This window comes from Crocodylus siamensis, chromosome 5 (genome assembly GCF_052110815.1).
Source record: "Crocodylus siamensis isolate JL-2025a chromosome 5, ASM5211081v1, whole genome shotgun sequence".
In the NCBI taxonomy this organism is placed as follows: Eukaryota; Metazoa; Chordata; order Crocodylia; family Crocodylidae; genus Crocodylus; species Crocodylus siamensis.
Window position 1 is genome coordinate 70302330 of NC_143399.1, and position 26138 is coordinate 70328467.

Consider the following 26138-nt stretch of genomic DNA (forward strand, 5'->3'; position numbering starts at 1 on the left):
CAAAGCAATAGGCCACATTTATTGAGAATACAAAAGTATTAAACTATAAACCTTTTATTGAATACAAAAACACTAGACTATAAATCTCTTATTGAATACACAAAAAACCTTAGTTTTGAATTTTCCTAAAAACATATAGACAGATACATACACACACACATGCACATATAAACAAACAGCAAGTTCTGTCAATGTTACATGTATGCATATATGCATTAGTAGCAGGCTCTGCTGATGTTAATATGTCTTGGTTGCTTAGTTTAGCTTGGTGGCCAGCCAGGCTAAGGACGAGAATGGACCAGGCAATGCTGGGCATGTACCGATGTTCCAGAAGTAGCTGCAGATATCACCCAAAGTCTTTTTAATCTCGCCCGTCTTTTATGTTACTTGTCTCCTGTTGTTTTCTATAGCTGCATGCTTGTTGTTACTGTTAAACTTGTTTGTTTTTATCTTGGTTTCTGTTGGTTGAATGTTTCATTTTGGAATATTCTGTGTCAGTTACATGCTCCGCGTCAGTTAGATGCTTCGCACAGTTGATGGCTTGGGTGGATTTCTTCGCTTTGGGTCTTACCTATCTGCATCTTCAACCACTTACTGCAGGTTGCACATTCTCATCTCTCTCTTCCCTCTTCCATGCATACTGCATTCATATAAAACAAGTTAAAGATCTTCCCAACCTATAAAACCTTAAAATATAACCTATAAAAACATCAAAATGGCACTTAGGTTAAGTATAAGTTAAGATTCCATTTTGTCTTATATCTTCTTAGCCTATGTAATAAAGACTAAAGGATGAGAAAGAGAGAGAGGCAATCATTTAGTCTTTATTGCATAGCCTATCTCTATCTCTAAATTAAGATTCCATTTTTGTCTTATTGTGTGTGTGTGTATAAAAAAAAAAAAAAAGCAGGCTTACTTTAAGTGATTGCATAAGAGCAAAGGTTATTTTTGCCTAACACTGGAAGGGATCTTGAGGCTGCCCATTCTTGTTCTACCACCAAGAAATTCCTCCTGCGCAGATTTCCTAGACACGCTGCATGTCAGGGAGAACTTGTTCTATGTCACATCCATGATTTACAGCAACTACCTTTTCATATATGAGTTTTGTTATTGGACTATCACCTTTCTAATAGAAGTCAAACTCTGAAGAAAAAAGTGTTATGACATATTGTGTAACTGCTATTTTCAGTAACCAGTAAAGAAAAAGCAAGCAAGGAGTATTGGGAGAGTTTGTTATTGTTTTGCCACTATGCCACCCCCTATAAATGCATTTTTATACCAGTTTTCGGCAACAAACCTGAAATCTTGGTTACTTTGCAGCCTGCAAACAAATTTATCTATTTGGTGTGGATATCCAGGTACCATTGTAAAACACTGGAACTAGTCAGCAACAATGCTTTTATTTTAGACAGAAGATTATACAGGCATGAAAACGTTGCAAGATTCAGAAGTGACTGTCAGCTAGAAAAAAATATTGTAATCCAGCCAATTCTATGTGAGAGAGTCTGATGGCTTTTTTAAAGTTAAGTTTATGAATGTGCAAAAAGAGTATATTTTGTGTGGAGCCACCTTAGATACCAGAGGCTTCTTTTTGATCAGTCTGTCACATAACTGTTCTGTCTGTAGCAGACAACATAAAGTAGCCTATTGTCAAAAATGTACTGCTTTGTAATCACCATTTTATCACAATATTCACTGAAAAAAATATGTTGCACGCTATTTTATTCCACTATTAGGCAACAGGATGCCTTCAGGGAAGGAAGAAGTCTCTCCACCAAAAGCTCCCCACAAATCGCTTTTGACAGTGGAAGGAATGGTCTGAACCACTTTAATCTAAATGGTTTATTTGCTTCAGTGTTTTATTTTATTAGAATCCTGTATTAAATTTAAAAGACAATAAAACAGAACAGAATTTAGGAGAAATGGGGAAGTCAGAGTAAGGGAAGAAATTAGGGAAAGAATTTCTGTTTATCATGGTCTGCAGATCGAATACATTATCATCCTTCAGCTGTTTCTCAGTAGTTGTATTTTATTATAATTAACTTTGATCTAAATTTCATTCTCTCAGGTATTATTGAGTGACTTGTCAGATCATATGTGCTCTTTTGTATTGTCCCAAATGCAGCTATATTCACCTCTTACTAAACAGTACAATAGACTTTTAAAATTATGTTAATGAAGAAGAACAAATACTGAGCTCACATACAGAACCAGAGCTTGCTTTCTTATGAGTGTTTTAATAACATCATCTCTATTCTTCACAAGTTACAAAAGTACAGACCCTGGCATTGTCAGAAATTCCCATGTACATGACATCTAATCATCCCATTTCAAGTGGGAAGGGTTTGAGGAACTTAATGTTCTTTTGGATTCTTATATCAATAAGAAATAACCAAATATAGCTTGGTTGAGGCAGTGTTATTGCCATCAGTAGTTAGTCTGATATTGTGAGTTGAACATCACCTGAGTATCATTAGTGACAGTTAAAACAGTGAATGATTTGGCGGGGGGGGGAGAATAAAGTAAAACTGAACTCAGAAAATTGCCCTCAAAACTTAGTGGTTCTGTTCCCATTCCTGTTTGCTTTTACCATCTAGTACATCTTCTCCATTTCACCGCACACTAGGCCTGTGCAAGTCGGCAGTGATCTGATCTGGCTTCACAAGTTACAGATCACATTCTGGTCCAGAGCTCCGGACTGGATTTCTGCTTCGACCTGGCCAAAGCAGCTCTGAAGCTTCAGAGCCGCTTCGGAGATCTGGCTATAGGCTATAATGGGAGATCAATTAAATATCTATAACTTTGTTGTTTTAGCTCTGATTTGAGTGTAACTTCCAGGGATGGTAGCCTCTGCTAAGAGCAGGAAGCCTGCCTAGTTTCAATAAGATCGGTGCAAGCAGTTTGGGGGAAACTGCACTCCAAATTCTTGAAAGCAAACTCCTGTCATGTCTATGTGTTACACCACAGGGGTCTGAAAACTGCAGGGGTAGTAGCCCCTTGTGAGGCCACAAACAATGCCAAGTTTCAAGAAGATCAGTGCAGGGCTTTGGGGGGAACTGCACCCCAGGATACTGACAGGCAAAACACATGACATAAATGACCCTGTGTGTGTTAAGGCACAGCGGGCTGAAAACTGCAGGGGTAGTGGCCCTTGCTCAGGCTACAAATCCTGCCAAGTTTCAAGAAGATCGGTGCAGGGGTTTAGGGGGAACTGCACCCCAAGCTGCTGACAGGCAAAACTCATCATGTGGGTGGGTGCTTGGGCAACTGCATCTGTCTTGGGGTACAGGGGGGTGAAATGTAGTGCAGGCCTCAGTCCCAGGCCACAAAGCCTGCCAGCTGTGTGTGTCTCCTTGGGGGAGTCTGTCATCCTGCTTGGGTGACTGCATCTGTCTTGGGGCACAGAGGGGTGAAATCTAGTGCAGGCCTGGGTTCTGGGCCCAGTGAGGCCTCCTCCTCCCCTACATCCTCACGCCCGGTCCTCTGCTTTATGTGACAAAAGGTACAATAACTTAGCTGGCTCCACACCAGTAGCATCAGCAGCAGCATCGAAGGTACCCAAATGGAACTGTCATACAGCCTTTCTTTTTATAAAGGAATTGACAGCAAGAATTAAAGATGTTGTGTTGTGTTGTGCTGGATATATGATGTTACTCATGGTGTGTGCTGGCTTACCTTGTGTTTTTTATGTCTATATGTGTACTATGAAAAAAAAAAGGAGTACTTAAAAAAATGTATCTTTGGAAGCTTTAGGGTTGAAAACCCCTTTGTCAGGCTGAGGAAGTACCTGCAGTTGGTCTTGGATGGAAGGAATAGTAGAGAAGCCAGAGGCTGGCCTGGCCCACAATGCAGGCAAGAAAGCCAGTCAGTGAAAATGTAAATGGAGACGTCAGGGGGTGAGGAACAGCCTAGGGTAGGGGGAAAGGGGGATATAGCAGCACAGGTAAAAGTGCAGAGGTACCTGGGATGTCAGATGTCTGGCAGTTCACAGTGTGCCAGAATTCCACTGCGTATATTGAGTCCATGAGTTTTTGTACCTACTACCTAGGAGGCTGATGAAGTGCAGTTCATAACCCCAGCTCTGAAAAGTGGTTTCTACATTCAAACAAGCACCTAACCTCATCACCAGAACTAAAGCCAACTTCCTACAGCTCAAAACACAAAACCTGCCAACTATCTCCAGTACCCCCACAAACTGCACACCGGAATCTATCAAAGACAACAAAACCCAACTACCTGTGGGGGCACATTGCTCATGAAAAAAACCATTCTGCCTCCAATCTCTCAGGCCTGATCCTGAGAGAGAACAAATTCCAATGCAAACCACTTGCATTGTACTTCCTCAGCCTGACAAAGGGGTTTTCAACCCTAAAGCTGGCATCCTGGGCAGCTAAACTGAGCTCACCAGGAGCCTTACAACTGCACTGCAACCAGGAAGCATGAGGCCCATCAAAGACATGACAGGTCTGGGCATTCCCCATCCAGGACTTTGTGCAATCATGTGTTAGCTGGAGGTTATGACACCTCCTACCTGCCTTTCACCAGGGGATCGTTGGTCTAGGCATTTGCAGGGCTGCCGCACTGCCAGCAGTCTCACCAGGCCTCCATACCCTGGCAGGGCACAGTTTTAGTGGTCATGCCCAGGACCTGGGGTCTCCTCTTTCCCCACAGCCCCAGTCCCATACCTCCAATTTCATCCTGGCAGGGGAATGAGCTCAGCAGGTACATGTTCTTCCCCTGCTGGCTGGTGATTCAGTTAGTGCCCCCTCCAGATGTGACCAGGGCATTACTCGGCTTTTTAAAATTCAAAAAAGGAAATTTGTGCAGATGGAATGAGGAGGGTGGCACTCAGTCCATCTGTAGTTGGAGCTTGGGGGACACCAGCAGTGGGAGGTTCACCTTTAGGAACACCAGCTGCTCCACCAATGTAGGATCCAAGCAGGTGCGGCGGGGTGTCACAACATTCCCAGCAATGCTGAACACCCTCTCACTTGGAACACTGGTTCGTGGACAGGACAGGTGTTTCTGGGCAACCGTGGCCAGATCCTGCCACATCTGGCTGCAGTTTGCCCAGTAGGCCAAGAGGTTGCAGTCCAATGGTTTTACATCCTCAGCAAGCTAGGTAGCCACTGAAGCCTCGGTGCTACCGGCCAGAGGCTGGGGTCTGGTGTGTTTGGACCCCAGCATTGAATCCATGCTCATGGCCCACATTGGCAGTGACTGGCATGGAGGAGACTGGCTGGTGCCAGTGCTGGTGCTGGGAGTGCTGGCACGGGAAAGTGGATCCCCCTCTTCCACATCCCCTTGCCTCTGCACTTCAGCCTCCCTGACTTTGTTCACCAGCACCTGCATCAAAGGTTTTGGGGCTGCCAGTGCACATGCTCCCCTTCACCCTCAGGTCACACATGCCCACCATCATATGGACTGTACTGGACCACAAGAGATCTAGCTGTCTCCTGATGCCCTCCTTCAGCTGCCTCACCAGTGCCTACACATCTGGTGACAGCAGCCTGCCCCAGCCAGGAACATTAATCCCCTGGAACTTCTCCATTTGGTTCTTCAGTTCCCTCACTAGGAGGATCACCTGGCTGAGGATGGAAACAGTGCTAAGGGTCTCGGTGCCCTTGAGGAAGGGCTTGAGGACCAGCAAGATCTGGCAGATGGTACCCCACTCAGCTCTGTTCAGCGGGGCATTGATCCCAATCTCCCCAAGCAAGGCCACCTCGTGGATGGCCTCCTGTTGCTCCACCAACCTTTGGAGCATCAGGTATGTGGAGTTCCACTGAGTCTCCATATCCTGTATGATTCTGTGCCACAGGATGCTCATCTCTGCCTGTTTCTCCTGCAGAATCTTGCCCCGCTCGATGCTGCGGTGGAAGTTGCCCACCACCTTCCTGCATTTCAAAATCAGATGGCTTGTAGCAGTACCGGTGCTGGTGCCATCACTAGCAGCCCTGTCCCCCTCCAAGGCATCCCTCACTATTAGGTGCAGCCTGTGTGCCCCACAGCAGATGCCAACAAAGTTGGCATCACAGACAGCCTTCACCAAATTGGCCTCGTTGTCAGTGACCATGAACCTGTTGGTGATCTCAGCCTGCCCAATGAGCCAACCCTGCACCATGCGGCTCATGGCTCCCATGATCTCCCTTGCCATGTGGGACTCATCCAGCACCTCAGCTTGCAATAGAGCCCACCGACAGCCTGACTGATCGCACCAGTGCCCCGTGAGGGAGAAGTAGGCATGATCGCCACCCCAGCTGCTCCAGCTGTTGGAGGTGAAGTGCAAGGCTACCTGCAGCCCTGCCTCGTGCAGCTCCTTCCTCAAGTACTACCTGAATGCTTCATAAAGGGAGGGCACCACTGCCCTGCTAAAGGTGGTGCATGGGGGCACTTTATAAAATGGAGCCAGAAGTGCTATGACCTACCTGAGCCCTGGCCGCTCAACTAGGGAGAAGGGCTGGCTATCCAGAGCAAGCATCTCCCCAGTGCTCTGAATAATCTCGCTTGTCTTGGGAACATGACCCCCTTTCTGTCCACCTTTCCCCCACTGGTCCAGGGTGGCCTGCCTCTGCTTTGGGGAAAGGGGGCTTTGGAGAAAGTGGTGGACTTCCCTTTTGACACACTCAAACTGGTGCCAGGCTGAGCAGGAAGAAGGGCAAGGGGGTGGTGCCTCCTCAGTCCCCAGAATTGCTAGACCCCACGCACTCAGCATCTCTGGTTCCAGCTCCAGCTCCTCCTCTGGCAGTGGGAAGCTCACACTGAGAACTGAAATTGGGGTGGAGGAGACAGTGAATTCCACTGCTGGTGCCCACTTCTGGACTGAGGGGAGGTGGTGCAGGTGCAGGGACGTCAGGTGCAGACACTGCTCCCACCTCCTGGCTTCCACTGGCAGCACCGATGTCACAGCTGCTTGGGAAGAGAATGTGTCTGTGTTTGGGAGCGGGGGTCTTGCAGCTCTAGCTCTCCCCTGCTCCCTCATCCTTCCCTGCTAGAAGACCTGGCGCCTGCCTTTCCTGCATGCTTCACAAACTCCTGCAAGACCGTTTCAGGCTGGACATAAGGAAGAATTTCTTTACTGTCCGAGCCCCCAAGGTCTGGAACAGTCTGCCAGCGGAGGTGGTTCAAGCACCTACATTGAACACCTTCAAGAGTAAATTGGATGCTTATCTTGCTGGGATCCTATGACCCCAGCTGACTTCCTGCCCTTTGGGCAGGGGGCTGGACTCGATGATCTCCCGAGGTCCCTTCCAGCCCTAATGTCTCTGAAATCTATGAAATCTATGAAATATTGATCTTTCTTGTGCTGCAAAAGGTCTCTCTGTGTGTGTGAATCCTTTTGTACTGTGCATTTTATTCCCTCTGTTGCGTGTGCGCACTGGCCTCTTCTCTGAATGTTTGCTTCAGTGTTAAGGGTTATGTAAAAATTGTGTGCTGTCTGTCTTCTTCTGCTATGAATATCTGATTTTTGTCTGTACTCTCTGTAAATCTGTGTGTGCGTGTGTGTCTCTGTGTGTGGGTGTGTGTGTGTGCGTGCAAGCAACCTGTGCCTACCTGCACAGTGACAGATCACACTGGCAGGGAAAACTCACCTTTCTTTTTTCAAAGTCTTCAAAAAAAAAAGAGCAAATATAAATTCAAAGAAATAAATTGAATTATTTATTATTCAATAATTATTGAATATATTAATATATATATTCAATATACTGATAATAATTTAATAGAATAGTTAAGCTAAGCTAAGTTAAGTTAAATCCTCCCCACTCCTTTGTAACAAAAAAAAGGAGCAGGCAAGTTCAACTAGTACCAGCCAGAGCAAGCCGCAATGTCTCAGTCTGAGCTTTCCTCTCTCACAAAGTTCCTGACAGGAAACAAGCTGAGAAATGATACAGGATGCCTCAAAACAGAAGCTTCTATTCTGTTTCTAGTCCCACCCCACAGACGCTGCCACTGGAGAGGTAGGCAGGGAAAAATCCTTCTCATTGGCTACCTACAGATGTCAGTCTCCCCCTCCCCCCCCAGTGTCCCTCCTTCCCCCGTCCCCTCCCTCTTCTAACTCTAAATCAAGGCATCCAAAGCGTCCGAAGTGGATCCAAAGCACTTTGGATGCTCCAGCCCACTTCGGATAACTTCCCTGCGCCCATGCTTCAATCTGGGCATGCTGTTTCAGATGCCAAAGCACCCGAAGTAGCGCTGGATCTGTAACAGGATCAGAAGACTCATGCAGCCCTACTGCATACATGTATAAAGTTCTAACACAAACTAAAGATAAAAACTTCTTAAAAGCATGGGTAAAATTCTTAGCCTTAAAGTGACTGCAATTTCTGTCCTGGTTTTCCTTAAACCTAATTAAAATGCAATGTACTTTTTCTGCATCCTATTTGCCTCCACTGGAAAATGATCACACAAGGCTTAGTCTTGAACTCCCCCTTTTTTCAGCCAAAATTTCCACTCAGGTTAAATGCAGTTTAAAATTGGGCCCAAAGATATGTCTAGAAGCTTTGTATTCAGCTTCCACTTATCTGCAATTTCATTCAGATATTCATCAATGTAATTTCATTTATGTCTTTTATAAAAGCTAGAAAAAATCATTCTACAAGCTTTATAGATATAGTATGGAAGAGCTGCATAAAACTGAAGATAATAACTAATATATAGTAACTCACTTTCTAAAGGCTAGATTTTATTGTTAGCTTGGATTGTACAGTTAAGGAAGAGAGTTGTATCAACGTTAGAGGAGCACCAAGAGATGTTCTGTCTCAGGAGTACATAATTATTCCCAGATACACTTTATTTTAGCAGACAGTAATTTGCAGTCCTTTTTTTTATGGGGCTCCATACCAGCTGTTGCCCAACTCCCAGCCCCAACCCCACCCCCATCCCCACCTACCGTGTGTGTTTTTATTTATTCCTTCTTACCTTTTCAATTAGCAGAGTGTAAAGGGAACAATTCATTGGCACTCCCTATACTCCATGAAGTATTTGGATTAGTATTTTAGATGCTGAAATGTTGGAGGCGAAAGGCATATTGAACTCCATGCTCCGTCACACTATAGCCCCAAACTATATATCCCCACTAATACCAGCTCCCTTAAACATTAAAGCAAGGGACATAAACCAGTAAGTGACCAGTTCAAATATGTAATGAAACAGAAGTTCAGCGTTGTATGCATGTGAAACCTGAACAGTATACTGATGCCATGCTCTGAAGCTGAACTACTTTCACATGGGCTGTCTGAGGAGCCTGAGGATAAGGAGGCAAGGGAAGGTTCCAGATACTGAGCTTCTCACATGGGCAGGCATTGCAAGCATCCACACTCTGTGTATAAAATCATAGCTGAGATGAGCAGGCCATGTCACCAGGATGTCAGATGGCCAAAAAAAACCTTTCACGGTAAGCTAGAGGAGGGAAAGCAGTCCAAGGGAGTAAGGAACACTTTAAGGACTCCTGCAAATTATCCTTGAAACATTTCAACATTGACCCAAAGTCATGGGAAGATCTCATTCATGGTTATTGCATATGGTGAAGCCTCATCCATACTGAAGCTACAGTCTACAAGCAAAGGAGAACTGCTGAGGCAGAGCAGAAACACAAACAGCATGAATTTTGCAACAGCAGCACATCCGTTGTTGATCAAGCACCCCAAAGTGGCATCTCTTGCTCAATGTGCTATAGACAGTTCAAAACACGAATTGGCCTTATCAGCTGTTCACATGTTCACAGAAACCAAACCAACCGGTGATGTCATGGTCATATTTGAATTTGAAGGACCAACAACAGTATCAGACTGAACTGATTTAGTTTAAATCAGTTTGTTGAACTTCTGCCCATATCCCTTCCAGATTCAAGTTAACTCACAATCCCAAAGCATCCCAGGATGCTTTGCACCTCCCCTGCAAACCACCCATCCTGTCCCCACCCCCCTTACAGGGTGCATGGCCTAGCCTTGGCTTAAGCTATCTGCTCTAGCAACCCCTAGCTTTTGGCCTGGGCCACTACAGGCATTTTCCAGAATCAAAAGAGAATATCTGTTGACTTGCTTATTGATTCAATCTACACAGCTTGGACTAACCTGCAAAGATTGAATCAATTCAGCCTCAGGATTTTTGACTATCTGTACTTAGCCCAAAGTAACTTATGAATCAAACTCCAATAACCACAAGGACATTTTAAAAATCATAATACATGCTTTTTTTTATTAGTTTTTGAGTATTTAAGGCTTTAGGAAAGTGATTCTAAACCAGGGTACTGTGACACCCTGGGTGCATCTACACAAGATGATTTACTCAAGGTAGAGCTAATTACTACACTGTAAATGTCTACATGTATAGACAGTGATGCTTACTGTGCAGCAATTAGCTCTAATCTTGGGTAAATTTGCTACCTATAGATACAAGTAGCAAACTTACTTGGGAGTAATTACCACATTGTCTGGCACATGTAAAAAGCTGGCCAGGAGCAAATGTGCTCCCAGTCATCTGGGCAGCAGGGCATGGAGGATCATTTCTTATCTCCCCGCCTTGGCTCCACAACCACAGGGTGGGGCTTGGAGCTCTCTACTGCCAGGGCAGGGGGACACTGTCTCTGCCTGGGCTTCAGTGGCAGAGCCTGCTCTGGTAGTAGGCAGCTTCTGGGATCAGAGACAAATTATCCCAGCCCCTGCCAGGTTGTTAGGGTAGCTTGTCATATTTTATGCTTTAAAGCTACACCTGTTTATAGAGTGAATTACAATATTGTTTAAAGTTTTCTTTTATATTCAGCCTAAAGATTTGTGTAGCTGCATTGTTATCTGAACTTTTCATTTTGATGGTGTCTGCAAGATCAGCTGGCCTTGCCTCTTACAAGCAGCTTATGGCCTTGAGTTTGCTCGCATGATGTTTCTTTCCTTTTCTATTACTGTGAGAAGTTTTTCTAACACAACATAGTCATAGTTTTGTTATTAGCTCAAATTAACTGAACTTGGCAATAACCAGCTGAATTAAAGGGATGAAATGATTGGATATGTTAATGAAAGATGATAAAGGAGACCAGTGGACAATGACCAAAGTAAGACACTGGGAAAAGGCTAAATTAAGAGGTGCGCTCATGATGGATCTGTTGAACAGAGGAATATGCTGACAGGATAAATATGGAAAATGGTTTCCTTGCAGTCACCATAATCTGAAAGCAAGGATTCATCAAAGGAGTGGAAAAAGCATAAAAGGAGGCAGCAAGAAAGTTAAGTGTGTTTTCGTAGTCATCATCATCATTGTCACCTTTAATCCAGCCTTCAATACCTGTCTGGACCGTCCCAGCCAACAATGCACCCTTTGCTTCAGGAACTGAGTGGTCGTATTTTCTGTTGAGCAAAGAAACATCTGGGATTGGGTGATATCACTGTACTAAGTGTTGGTTTTTTTCCTCTAAATATAGAAACTGCTAAGATAATACTTGTACTAAAAAAGCTAGACTTTGATTTTAGGATGCTGAGTTGTCTGTGTTTGTATTTCACATTACATTTAAGGGTTAATTGTGCTTTAATGATTCCTAAGCACTATCTGCTGGACAGTGGTGCTAACAAAAAGATAGCTCCCTGATCCCTGCCAGGCCCTAGGCTAGCACCCAGGGGGAGCCTAAAGCTCCCCCTTGCTGCTGCAGAGGGCTGGTGGGGGCAGGAGCAGACTGCTGCCATGAGCAGCAAATCTGTTTCCATTTCCCTGCATGTATAGACACCTCTAGAGTAAGTTACTCTAAAGTAGGGGTGTCCAACCTTTTTGAATGTGGGGCCGGATCATGAACTTTTTATCACCCAGTGGGCTGGCGAGCCATATTCAAAGACCTCACAGGAAGCGGTATCACATCACCCCCCCAAAACGAAACTACAGTGTTTACTTTTGTTTCCCATCGCAGCACCTCAGGTCTCAGAAGATGGCTGAGAGGGCTACATGGTGGCCCAGGGCCCTGCTCTAAAGTAAACCCACCCCAGAGCATTTGGACATGTAGACATTGTGGCAGGAAGCCACCTTTGTTTCTCCCCAAAACCTCTGTGCTGTGACAATTTGATTAGGATGGGCCCAGCAGAGGAGACACACCCTTACCCTATCTCTTTAGATAACCTGAGCTGGATACATTCCTGATGAAGGGGGGAAACCTGCTCCCTCTGCCTACGTGACCAGTATCAGCTACCTGGGTGAGGGGCTTCTACCTGGTGGGCTAGAGTCTGCCCGGCAACTAGTGATGTATTTCAAATTGGTTGGCCAACAGCCAACAAGTGCTGGCCTCCATTGGACCGGGTGAATGAGATCAAAGGGGCTATATAATTTAAGACTGCCCAGGAGGAGGGGGCAGCAGCCATGCAGGGGACTCAGAGAGGAGCTTTACCATCTGAAACTGGCCCCTCCCCCATAACTCATGAGCGAGCAATAGCCTGCCTCCAGAGGGAATCTCCAACAGCCTCTGGATGATGCTTGTGAGTAAGCTACTCGAGATCTGGTTAGATATATAGCTGACAGTAACTCAGATGTTTGATCAAAAGGCTACCTCAGCCAGACTGTTTTGCTCAATGGGATTTCTATGATATTGCTCTATCTGGTACCCTATTTTCACCCTACCCTTATGATCAATAAAGTTCTCCTTTGTGACCGGTGTAGGAGAGTTATTGAGGGGTGGGTCTAAATTATGCCTAAGAGGCCCCTTAGGTCTGCAGACTAAGAGGGACTTTCCTTTTTGGCTCCCGACTGGGGGAAGTGCAGCAAGTGCCTGTGCTGGGTCGAGTACCCATAGGACTATTAGGCCTGTGTTTCCCCGAAGACACAGGGCAGAGAGAGTCCCTTCTCTGGGTGGTGGCAGTTTACATTACCCCCAGGCTAGCGAGTGTGCTCCAGGAAGGGGGTCAGCTAGATGCAAGGCACCCCCAGGGAGGCACTGAGAGCCTGGAAGGCGGTCAGGGGAGTGAGGTGGATGGTTCAATGCAGGAGTGCCCCCTACTGGCCTGCCACAGACATGACCCCTGAGTTGCTATGAGATCCTTTGAAGTGTGCTGTTATTACCACTGTTAAGAGAGCAAAAAACTACTTGTAATAGTTTCTAAATAGGAATTCATGGTGTCAAAACCATTCTGGAACCTATTGTTTTCTTTGAGTTTTTTGCAACACAGGAATTGCTTTATTTTTCTGTGATCAAAAAATGAAGGAACTGTAAGAGCTAGCATTTTGAGAGGTGCCTTGAGTCTAACCATAGGTGTCTTGAATCTAGAAAAATTGAAAAATACAGCTGTAGGATATGTTTGAATCAAATTTTCTCTGTATCCATGAGAGGTAGAGAGACCTTCATCTAATTGCATAGCTTCAGGAGCTAGCAATTTAAACATCCCTCCCCCCCCCACCAAATAAGAGTTTCCATTTAAGAATTTAACTAATATAATCAAGAGTTGCCAAAGATGGGCTTATAAATATGTATAAACTATGAAGATGTTGTATGATTTGTTAATATGATGTACTATAAGGAAGAAAAATGTGTTTTATTTTAAACAAATGGAAATATATTTAATGAGATGTGTGCATATCATCTTTAATAATAGCAAAAAAATTAAATTAATTTATTCACAAAATTGTTGTCCATTTTCTTTTCCTTTCCTTCCTGTAGCTTTTCTACTACCTCAAAAGAACATACATTAACTTCATTGTTAGTTATTATCTGCTGACAGTGCAAAAGTTGCAATTTATTTCATTAATGAAAATTTTAATGCAATATTTTTGCTCCAATTACATTTTTTGGGGTAAAGATTCTATTTAAAGGATCAATGTGTAATACAGAAAAGATAAAGAAATAAGTGCATAACCAAGAGAACAAATGCATCTAATTTGAATTACAATTTAGCATCTACATGAATTGCAATGAATGGATCTTCAGCCTGGTTGCTAATTTGGAAATTAGCAATTCCATCATCCCCAATGTGCACTTGTATTCCAGTACAGTGGTTCCCTTCCTTTTGTCCAGAAATAACATCACAGTAAATTCCAGCAGGAAGGCCAGTTTGCAAATTGATATTCATGTACCTATTTAAAAACAGATTTAAATGTAATGAATGAGCTTTTCAGGCATCAGAACATATAGTTCATTTTTATTTAAGAGCTTTGACTGTTATCCTAGCTTGCAGCCTTTGGGATGGCATGACAATGCAAGAGATTTGGGTTATATTCCTGCATTTGGTGTTTCACCCTTGGTGGCAGCTAAAAGCTTCCTGAATCTGCACTGACATATCTACTCAAAAACAGTGTGATCAGTGTTGTAGCAAGGGTGGGGAGGGGAGCGGGGCCACTGCCCTGGGGACTGAAGCAAAGGGGCACCAACAGGCGCTGCCCATCCAGAGCAGGGTGTTGGACAGAGCCACGAGCAGCTCATTTGGGTGGGTGTGTGGAAGGGGAAGGGCAGCTTCTGCCACTGCATATACTTCCGAGGCAAGTATGGGGAGGTATGTGCCTCCTGGATCTGTGCATGGGGCAAGGGCAGGCTGCAACTCTGGGCTTTGCCCTGGGCTCCAAACTTCATTGCTATGGCACTGAGTGTGATAATTACTAATGTAAAGAGATCAGACAGCTTCACAGGCACATCACATAGCCCCATCTTTCAGAACATTTAAATGTTTTGATTGCCCAACATGAGTAAGGGTGAGATTACACATTACAATTAGCTCATGTTAAAGGCATTTAAAACTTGAATATTCTCAAGTTCAGCATCATTAATGCATGCTCATTGCCCTCTAGACATCTTAAAGCTTTGGTACTTGAGGTGAGGGTTATCTTTGAAATGTTCTAGGCAGCTCAGTTTTGCTTAACTTCTAATGTTCCACAGAGGTGAAAGAACCAATTTGTGATCTGCCAGTATCCCAGAAGGCACTGTTCCCAGGTGGACTAGCTGTCTTCCTTGGCATGATGCCCCCCTTCTGGCCCCCATAACAGCGCAGACAGTGGAGTGGCAGGCTGGTGAGTGAGGGAAGCAGGGAGCTGCAGGGCTGCAGGGGGGCTCAATGGGAGCCCTGTAGGAGAAGTAGGGGAGGAAAGAAGTTGGATGGGGAACTGCTTGGCTGCAGGGGGAGCTGGTGGGACATGTGAATGCAGCCCCCAGAGCCCCAGGACACATTCCTCTGAGCACATACACACATCCCATTTCCAGACTTGCCTTTGACCAACAAGCAGCAGACAGTACTGGGGTCACTGTCCCTAAGTGCACAGGGCTGTTCAGAGTCTAGGAACATGCAGGAAGCTTCCCTATTGCCACACAAGAGGCAATAGTGGAGAATGTATGTTCATGCAACTCTGGTTGCCACCACCACTAGTAACAGCAATGGAGGCGCTCCCTGCATGCTCCCAGGCTCTGTGCCACCCTTCCCAATCAGGATAGCCTTCTCAGTGCTGCTGCTGCCTCCTGTACCCCAGGATTAGAGACAGACATTCAAAATGCCTGAGCCTGAATTGATTTGATCTTTGCAGGTTAGTCTAACTTGGCTAAGCTGAACCACTTTGTAAGTGCAGAGACATCCCAGAAATGCAGGTACATGCCTGCAGTGGTTTAGGCTAGAAGCCAGGGGGCACTAGAGCAGCCCCCCCTTCCCTTCCAGAGGGCTGAGCTGAGGTGGGGTGGCCAGAACCCAGCAGGATGAAGGAGAGGTTTCCCCCCTTTCCATGATAACAGAGCATTTATCAGCTCTGTTGCCAACTTTTATCACCCCATCAGAAAACAAACAGCCTCTATAAACAAAGAAGGAACAGAACAACATTACCAGCTGAGCTTTGGTTAGCTCCAAAAAGCCCTAAGCCAACACTGCTGTCTGCCACAGCATGAACTGGACCATAGCCAGCATGTGGTCTGCTAGCTAATGCTTAAGTGTCTGTGTAAGGTAGAGGAGCTAGGGGGATCCCTGCTTAGCAGAGAGTGGTATGGGGAGGGGAGAAGCAGAAGGAAACCAGGCACACATTGCTATGCCTGAAAGTCTCTGCCAGAACTGCAGCCAGGGAGCAGAGGGGAGGGACTCAGCTGTGCTGCTGAGTAGAGAGCCCCGCTGAGCCCAGAGAGCATACTGGGATGCTGGGGGACTCTGGTTTATCTTAAACAAGCAAGGGGTCTGGGACAGATATTGCATAAACCAGTTTGAGACAAATCAGTTAAGTCTGATACTACATTTAACCAGGTTTATTTCAAACCAGTTTCAACCATTTTCAAACTGATTTATGTGCACTGAATATCTGTTCTGCTACAGGTTTAAATCAGTTTCTAATCATTTAAACCAGTTTATATGTAATGTCTGTCCCTAGCCCAGGTGTGCTCAGGGCTAGCCTTATAGAAAATTGCACCTTGGGTGAATTTGCCTTTTGGCACTTCCCTAAGTTGGTACTGCTGGTACAGACAGAGGCGCACGCGCTTGTGGTACCCCCTGACAATGGGCCCCTGAGCAGTTGCCCATGTCATCCACCCATAAGGTCTCTGGGTGTGCTGCTTAGTGTCCAAAGGCAAACTAGGATGGGTGTGTGTGAGCACACCAGGCGTGGGGGGGAGTGATGTTTGTGTGTGTGTGTGTGTGTGCGCGCATACTGTGTGTGTACTATGTACATGTGCGTGTTGTGTATGCTACCACTAGAGAACTGAACAGAACAGGTACAAAGCAGCTTGTCAACTCTTAGCCAGACCTCTAGTGGCAGGTCAGAGCCATGTAAGTTAGAGGGTTTTAACCCTGAGCATGCAGTTGCTTGCAGCGCGCACTAACTTCAACAAGAACCTAACATTCCTTAAAGTTAGCATGTGCTGCTTGTAATGTGTAAGCATGCCCTAAGGCAGGGAGTTCCCCATCTACTCATCACAACATAGTTATACATAGTTCCTGAAAATACATCCTGATCACAGGTATACTTTACACTTAAAGCCCAAACAAATTGTACATCTATGAATCTATGTATGAGGGCAGATTTAGGCCCACAGAAATAACTTTAACAGAGCAACTCATGACATTTACTAGCTGTGATAACTCACTCTGAAGTGCACTTCACATTCTTATGGTTTAGATCCTCTTTATCTTCTTTACTTTTGCCTTTTCCAATAATAAACCAAATATTAACACTCAAATTCTGTTATCTAATATTAATAGTAAATAATCTCTCTGAATCACCTCTTCTGAAATTTCAGACCATTCTCTTCTGTCAAAGTAATGGCTTCTCCTTAAGGACTGTTTTCCCAGGCCTGTTTCTGCACTTCCGACAAAAAAAGGCTAAGAACAACACAGAGCTTATCTCAGCCTACAGTCCTAATGGTACTCCAGTAGAGTCTTTGTCCAGAGAGGCAGAAGGTCTTGGCGGGGGGGGGGAATGATCCAGCCCACTTAGGCAGGTATGCATTTAACTGAAAGTGTTTTAAGTTGACATACAACACTTAGAATTATTAGTTAAATGACACAGACCAATGCAAAGGCTGCCTCCATGCTATTCCCTTAAAGCAGAGTTGGGCATTTTACATGGGCTGGATCTGGCCTGAGGAACAACTGGATCCAATGTGAAGAGCCGAGACTTTGGCAGCATTGAGTGGCAGGGAGCTTCCGGAGTGCCATGATGGGGTGAAGTGGCAATGACAGAAAGCTTCCCCATGCCACAGGGAAAAGCAGCAGCAGTGGACACTTCTCCCATGCAGGAGGGGGGAGACAGGTTAGCAATGCCTGGGTGCTAGTCCCTGCCCATTTCTGACCTGATCTAAGTCATTCCAGCACAAGTTCAGGAAAGGTTGCTAATCCCTTTTCTGAAGAAATCCAGTCTGGGAATCTTGACCCACCCCAGACCTTTACAGCAAACCTGACCCAAGCTCAGGACATTCTCCTCCCACTAACCTTTCCAGCATCAGCTGTATAACTCTCAGACCTCTGACAATATTATTTTTATTGTGCTACAAAGTCATAGCACTACAAATATTGAGTACTATAGGCAGGTTCATGTGAACAGCTTCCTGCCTGGAGGGTGACAAAATATCCACAAAGGCACACCCTCCAGCCAGGGGGCAATAGGGATCTGCTCTTTAGTTCTCCCACCCCCACAGGAGCCTTTCAGTGAGCCAGACAGACTTAATGACAGGCTTGCCTGATCAACTACTCCTGCCATGGCAACAACTGATTGAGGAAAGCACCCTTTAAAGTTTCTGGCCCATACAAAGCCTGAGACCAGGGAGCACTGATGTGTGCCGCCTGGTTCTGGGCCACCCACATGCCCTTCAGAGCTCCCAGCACACAGACAGCTCAGGGTCACAGACTGCCACTGGATATTGGATTCTCCAGCCCCCTGCATGGTCCTGCCAGGTCTTGGGCTGCCTTTGAGGAATGCTCACAGGTTGGCTTTTAAAGATCTCTTCTCACAGGCAGCCTACGACCCAGTAAGACCAGACAGGGAGCGTGTCACTGCTAAGTAGAATATTAGGGAGCCAGCTAGTCTCCCTCCATTCCTCCCTTTTGGGGAGGTGGGGGTGGGAAGGAGATCAGGGGACTGTGGGTCTCTCAGACATTACTGCAACTGCCAAGACAATAACATTTTCACAGAACCCCAAAGATAACCTGCCATTCTGCAGAGGATTTGACATTTTTTTCCTCCAACAAACTGCTTTGTCCTTCAACAAATGTCTGACCAGTCACATAACTCACACACAGACTGCAAGAAATGTAATACTTGCCAGAGCTCTCAGTCAGTTTATTTTTTGCCCTGCCCCTGCATCCATCTATGTCATACCTTCCCAGTATTTCAACCCTGTTCATGCAGAACTTCTCTTTTACACCAGGTAAGAATCACGAGTGACCCCATTACAGTGTTGTAGTAGATACTATTGGATGGTTCATATGGCCAAGGGATAATCTTGCTTCTCAACCACTTCACCTCAACTACTTACCAATCATCATTATTGAAGACAATGAATCCTTTATTTCCACGTCCAAAGGCCACTTGGTTGCTATTATTGTCCCACCAGTTGGAGAAAGGCTGGCCATCAACCACATTTCGGAAAATAACCATGTTCCTGAAAAAGAAATGCATGGGCTTGACCATCATGAAAATATCCCCATCCCCACTTCCACCATCTGGTAAAAAACATACGGGAAACTATATCACCTGTATTTAATTTCTCTCTACTGTGTCCTACCTTATTTGGCGCCATCGATGTTCACAGACCCAGCCATTTCCACAAGTGGTATCTGGATTAATTGTAACAGGTTTGGTTGTTCCATCCTCAAAGCTTGGTGGTCCCATCCAATCATTAATATCCTTTTGTTAAACATAAAAATAGAACACTGAATTAATCTGCTGGGGATGGTGGGTGGCAGCTAGCAAGGGTGGTAAGGCCAGCTGTAACATTCAGAGTAAAATTCATTCCCACACACAGAGGAAATGCAAGGCTCAACAATCACTCAGGTTCTAATCCTGTCCTAAGGCCTTTCGTGGCATGTAGGTGGGTGTCGGTCCTGTATTGTCCCTCCACACAGGGGTCCATTTTATTCTACTCGATTAATTTCCAACTGATAGAAACCTACCTTTCCATTCTGGAAATACCTTGGCCACCAAAAACTTGACATCACACGTGTAAATCCATAAGGATGGGCAAGCATGAAGCCCATTGCCATTTTATATGGTCTGAAGTAAAAAAAGAAATGAAATGAAAATGAGGAATGGGAAACAATGAAAAGAAAGACAGGTTCACACAGATGACCCTTACCTGGGATCCCAGAAGGTTAAAATGGAGGCTCCACCTGCACCGTGTCCTCTCTGGTTGTCATGATTATCCACAAAGACAAGTGCTTTATCAGAAGGCATAAATCCCCAGCCTTCTCCCCAGTTCCTAAGCAGACAATGGAAGAGTTAGATCCTTTGAAAATAATCATTTATGCATGCTGGATTGTAGTGATTAGAGTAAAAGATTTTTTTTCTTTTTTACCTTAAATAAGCCATCTTTTCTCCATTCCATTTCCGTATGACTGTCCCCAGTTTTGCACCATATTTGAATTCAGTCACTCGGCCATTTCCAAAGTACTCGCTGCTTTTGATTGATTCTCCACCTAAGTCAATTACCTGGTAGAAGTAAGACATCCATTACCAAGTTCCAGTTTACTCTTAAAGAGTTGCACGGTACTCTTAAATATTTCAAAACACGGTAAGAGAGATAGAACATAAATTATTTGATACTAAACATTTATTTCTGCTATCTAAAGCAACCAAAATTCAATCCAATAATGCCAATAAGCACCTTTTTCATTTCATGTCCTGGACTTTGTGTGTGATATGGCCAAGTGCTTTATACTAACAAAAAATAAAAATAAACCAATTACTTTCGATATTGATAATAATTAGTGCCTGCTTGTAAAAAATAGAAAAGGAAGAAAAAAAATCTGCTCTTGAAACTTGAAAAATACACTTACCATTTGCTCAGGGGCAAAAGAAAACAAAATTGTTCTTATGCTGTTTCTGTTTGCTCCACAAAATAAAGTCCCATAGCCATGTGCATGTTAAAACCATGAATATTTTTCTAAATATTCTGAAAGAATCTTCAGGCTTCAAATTCTAACTCTCCTATATCCATATCCTAATGTGATTGATTTTTAACTCTCCACATCCACACGAAATATCTTTTTTCATGATTCTCCATCTCCTTGTACTTTGTGTGATCACTACTGCTAGTTTAGAGTGACTACACAAGTATTTTTATGCAGAAAACTCAGGGGCTTCCACACTTACTTGATTTCGAAACAGAACTCATCTGTATGGCCAAACTGATGATCAAGTAAAACTAGAGAGCCGAACACTTACCCCTAAAACCTTGCATCAATTCAGGTAACACTTTGTTTTGAAAATAGTGTTCAGCACCTTGTGCTTTGCAAGTTTGAGTCCGCACCTTATTTCTATCTATGTATAAGAACCCATTTCTCTTCATATTGAACTTTAGAAAATTAGCTTACCTCCTGATAAATAAAAGGTTTTGATTCTGGAGAAAACCATTGAGTATTTAGATTTTTCAGTTTGTCTAAAAATGCCTTCATGTCCCCAGGCCACATATGTTTGGAGGCATCAATTCTGAAGCCTGCCACACCAATATCAATAAGGTAGTTCATGTATTCAGCAATTTTCGAGCGTACGTAGTCTTTCTCCAGAGCAAGATCAAGAAGACTAACCAAACGGCAGTCACGGACCTGTTTAAAAAAGCCTAGACATTAGGGCTATTTTAAATATTTGTTGAAGTGTTACTCATTCATATTATTACACAGAAATCTGTCATTATATCCATAGATTCAAATATATTTTATTGTACAGGTGAAATCCACAAGATAAAACTATTTGAATTAGAATTCCCTGAAAGTCAAAACTCTGAAATATAAACTGTAATGTATTGTGCTTTCAGTTTAGGGCAGAAAGTACAAAAATGTCAGCACCTTTTCTCATTGCCCTTCAGTGGTACGGAGACAGGAAAGGGAAGTTTGATTGTATTCCTTTACTTTTTTGGAGGCCCCCCCTGCATGTTACACTTAGTCAAGCCTTAACTTGCAGCCCAGCTACACAGTCAACCAATTAATGATGTGATAAAACAAGCAATACGCTGCACAGTTATTCCACAAAAACATGTAATAACTTTCTGACTTGTTCTATACATGCTATTAATTGAACATGTAGCCAAGTGTGCCCCTGTGGCTAGGAGCCCCATCGACTGAGGAGCTCCCAGCCACAGGGAGTATTGCCCGCTGCCAGCCCTGCAGCTGACAAAGCTTGCAGTGGCAGCAGTGTTCCCAGTGCTGCCTCTGTTGTGAGTCTCACCAGCTGCAGGGCTGGCAGCAGGGAGAATGCTGCCACCATGGCAAGCCTAGTCAGCTGTGGGGCTTGTAGGAGGGGCAGCATCCTTGGCTGAGAAACTCACAGCAGGGGCTATATTATTAACTGTGTGGCTTGCAGAGGAGGGAACACCGCCACAACTGCAAGCCTTGTGAGGTGCGGGCCTTGTAGCGTGGAGAATGCTACCACTACTGCAAGCCCCACATAAGCACCAAGAGCCAACCTCATTAAAGTGCCCAGAGCCTCACATGTATCAGCATCCCTGCACTGAAAAATGGTGGCAAGGTGCTTTGAACTAAAGCTCATCGAATGAGCCTTGAGGCGCCCTGCCACCATTTTTCAGTGTGGGGATGCTGATACACATGACACTAAAATCTGCTGGAGCATGGTAGTTACCACGCTCCAGCAGACTTGATTAATCAATTCAAGTGCATCAGAGCAGACTGTCTGCATGTGTATAGGAGCCCATTATTGCCATGATCAGGGGAGAGCATCAGTAGGTTTTGGAGATAGCTACAGCCCCATTTGAGAGAGGGACATATGACTTGGGGAAGCAGTAAGAAGTGGGGGAACTTCCCTGAGTGTAAGTCGGGGATGGGAGGCAGGATTTTTGTTTTCTTTTTACTAAGGTATTGAATGTGGGTGGGGGAGTGAGACTGGGTTGGGAAAGTGGGGAATGCTCTCTTTGGTCAGAGGCAGGCAAAGAGAAAGCAGTGGATTGCATTTGAATTCTGTGCACTTTAAAGGGGAAGTTTGCTCTGTTGTACCCTCTTATTTTAATATGGTATTCTGTTCCTTTTCCCCCCTCTTTGTCTTTAATTGTAAACCACCCTGAGGCTTTTTGGGAAGGGCAACATACACATTTAATAAACAAATATATAAATAAATAAATGTAACTGCCATGAAAATTTAGGAAGAGGGGCTCCACCGTGTAATTTGGAAAACAGAATGTGAAAAGACTCCTAAAACCTGGGCTATAGAAAATTTTATAATCACCAGAAATCAAAGATTTTGACTGTAGACCTTACGCATACAATAACACAAGGAAAAGTGTGATCCACTGACTCGCTGGCAACACTATCTGCAGCACTTTTCACTTCTACTATCAATAGTTATTGCCATCTACATTTGTTCTGCTTAGCTTATGATCACTAACTGAAATCAGTACCCTGGAATTTATTCAAAAACATGTTTGTATATATGCCTAGCTTAAGTATATGAAAAAAATGACTGTCTTCTGTCTTCATACATTTAGAATTAAGGAAAAAGTTAATGTATCTTCCACAGCTGAAGGCAATGAAGAAGGGGCACAAAGTACAATCAGATAAAGCAACAACACTACACTTTAAACAATCGATATGCATTTGTACCTGATAAGGATCATTGTAATTTTCAATTTCTCCACTTCCAGTTCTACATTTGCCATCATTAAAATCCCAGCCTGAAAATGGCACAGCAGGAAAATCTTCAGTCCATGCGTTGAAGTAGCTTCCACAAGTAGCTCCATTGCCAGAGCCAGCACCAGCTCCACACATGTGATTGACTACAGCATCCACGTAAATATGAACCTAAAGCAATGTTTGCATTTTAGTTTGCTTTATATAGGGTACTGAAATGACAGCCTGAACCCAATTAATTGTCCCTCATATTCTTCAACTCCTTTGAGATAGAGGAATGGGGCAGGCAACTTGTCTCACCTTAAAGTAATTATTTCTTGCCATATTTAAATTTAACTTGAGGAACTTAAAGGCACTTACTCCAACATTGTTGCATCTGGTCACCATGTTTCGAAATTCATCCTCATTACCAGATCGTGTACACAGCTTGTAGCTGACTGGTTGGTATCTTTCCCACCAGGGTCTCCAAGGGTTAGTAATTATAATATTTTCACTTGGAGGAGATATCTGTGAATGAAATTATGCCACTTGATTAATTGCTTGTTTGCTCACTTACGCAAGTGGTGCTCAGTGCTGCACAACACGTAAATAACACAAATACATATGTATCACACCCATTTTACTCTTGCTTCCCTTAAGTGTGAGATTAGTATCCAGACAAATCCCTTTTTTACTATCATAGCACCTGATCCAGAAGGTGCTCAGGATCCTCAATGTAAATTAGACCCAGAAGAATTTAAAGAAGCTGGCTTCCTCTTGAAAAGTATCCAAGGCTGTATGGGACTGCTTTCCTATAGCAAATATACACGAGAAGGGTGAAAAAATTTAAAATATTATTTTTAAAATTGGGATGATAATGGGATTACACCCTGATAAAAATAAGTATTTACACAGCTGGCTGAAGAAATAATGCATGTAAGACAACAGTAAATAAAGACTTTTAAAAAAATAAAATTGTAGTAAATAAAATTACTACAGGGGCCATCCAAATTCAGCAATGTATAGCAGAAAATATTTACTTTTGTGGATAACCCACAACAAAGCTAAGTAAAATTTAGGATTTCGAAATGTTATTTATCAACATCTACTACTTCTATTGCTAATTTCAATATATATTCAACTTCCTGCATGCCCTTTGTAAGCTGGACATTTTGATCTTAAATTTCTGCCAACCATGAAGCAATATTACTTCATACTAATGTAAGGATACATACCTGAACTCCACCGAATCCATTAGGTGCTAAATAGCGTTCACATTCAAGAGCAATATCAGCCCAGCGCCATTCAAATAGGTGGACAATAGAAGTCCTCCCAGGCTTTGTATGTGGATTGTACTGTGCCCAGCAAAGTCCCACAGCTGCAAGCACAAGAAGGATCTTCATAGTGGTCTCGGAAGAAGCTGTGCTCTGCTCTCTAGCTATTTATAGACCTGCAGGAGGACACAGTTCACTTTGCAGCTTGCATATTTCACACAACTGGTTATTTTTCCTTGTTGTTGTTTAATTGCCCAGCTGTCATTTCTTCTAGTTTATTTGTATTGCTCAGGCTGAAGATATCACATACTTTCACAAAGACCTACATTTTAATGATAACTGTTACACAGATTGGAGCTCTCAATTGCAATTGTGTTTTAGTAACAGTAGGCACAGACAGAAGTAACAATTTTCACTTGATCTGGCCCCTGAAAGCTCTCTACAGCCATGACCAAACAGAAGTGCATGGCTGCAGAGCACTTTAAAAGGATCTGATTCCAAAAAAATATGAAAGGCCCAATCCCACAAAAATTATGAGCATGCTCCAAAATGGAACACTCCCAGTAACTTGTATCTGTGCCACCTTCCAGCCCCAGCACTCTTTTCAGAATGGGAGAGGGGGAAAGGAGCAGAGGACGTTTGGTCTGGGTTTTTTCAGCCAATGCTAGAGGGTGGGGAGGTGAATTGGAGCCTCTGAGGTGGGCTCCAGTCCACCTACCCTGCCCTCCAGCACCAGCTGGGGAACCCCCAGAACAAGCTCCCTCTGCATCAATTCCCCTCTCCCATTTTTAAAATAGCACCAGGATGGAGGGCTGGGGTGGGGAGGGCTTTGCTAGGGGAAAATAGCTGTAGGCTTGCAGCCAGCAGCTGGATTCCCCAGCCCCTGGGACCTAGCAGCAAAGTTCTGTTGGGTCCTGGGGATAGTTATAGCTCATTGTGTGTCTTGCAAAGCACCTTAAGTTACAATGGAAAGCAGCTCTTCTGTCTACACCTAGTGGCAACGGATTTTTCAGAGGTCTTTGGGGAAGTGTGTGAGTGTATACACAAGTTCATTTGCAACCTCAGCTTGTGCAAAGCATAGGGCTGGATTATGTCCTAAATTCAGGGTCTCCCACAGAAGGCTTACCCTGGTTCAAAATCAGAAGTATGAATTAAAGTATGCCTAACTACACTTCAGCCTTAGAGGATATGAGGAATCATTAATATTCCAGTTTTGTCTCTCTCCGTGACAGATTATGCCAGTGAAAAAGCAAGCTGCACTGCCCCAGGGAGGCACTGGGGATATCTTCCTTCCTTAAACATGTTTTAAGAGTAACTTGAAGAAATTGCTTTATTATTTGGTAGCATTGCATGCTGCAAAATTGATATTGGGTATAGGCTATAGACCTTAAGTTCATTATTATGTTTTCCTTATTAATCAGGTAAGAATAATTTGTTAGAACAGAAAGAAAGAGTTCAAAGTGACTTTGATAAATATTGGCTACCTAGCTGATATCTTCCTGACATATAAAGGGAACTATGAATTCAAAGAATTCAAGGACAAAACGGTTCCTTTGGATCACTTTGTCTGATCATCTGCATAACACAGACCACATTATTCCATCCAGAACCTCTGCTGTAATCCCTTACTTTGTGTCTGAAAAAAGATGTCTCTTTTCAGAAAGAGAGCCAGTTTTAT

At 44.0% G+C, this 26138-nt stretch overlaps 1 protein-coding gene across 2 annotated transcripts; it reads right to left on the reverse strand.

Moving 5' to 3' along the window:
• Positions 1-24605, reverse strand: LOC149864210 (pancreatic alpha-amylase). Of its 2 annotated transcripts, none has more exons than XM_090047832.1 (10): positions 24422-24605; positions 23568-23714; positions 23181-23378; positions 20946-21176; positions 19928-20061; positions 19709-19831; positions 19527-19626; positions 19139-19260; positions 18890-19015; positions 1-640 (listed from the first exon to the last, which is right to left on the reverse strand). In XM_090047832.1, exons 1-10 carry the CDS (start codon positions 24587-24589, stop codon positions 592-594), a joined length of 1398 nt encoding a protein of 465 aa, XP_089903958.1. In that variant the 5' UTR covers positions 24590-24605; the 3' UTR covers positions 1-591. The 2 variants fall into 2 exon arrangements, with proteins under 2 accessions (XP_089903958.1, XP_089903957.1); XM_090047831.1 differs by lacking the exon at positions 1-640 and adding an exon at positions 13595-14034.
• Between the last annotated feature and the right edge of the window lie 1533 nt (positions 24606-26138).

Coding starts and splice junctions, on each gene's coding strand:
- LOC149864210 (XM_090047831.1), bottom strand. CDS start 24,589: ATGAAGATCCTTCTTGTGCTTGCAGCTGTGGGACTTTGCTGGGCACAG. Junction 21,177..23,180: donor ATTACAATGATCCTTATCAG/GTACAAATGCAT, acceptor TTTTTTAAACAG/GTCCGTGACTGCCGTTTGGT. Junction 20,062..20,945: donor AACCTTTTATTTATCAGGAG/GTAAGCTAATTT, acceptor TACTTCTACCAG/GTAATTGACTTAGGTGGAGA.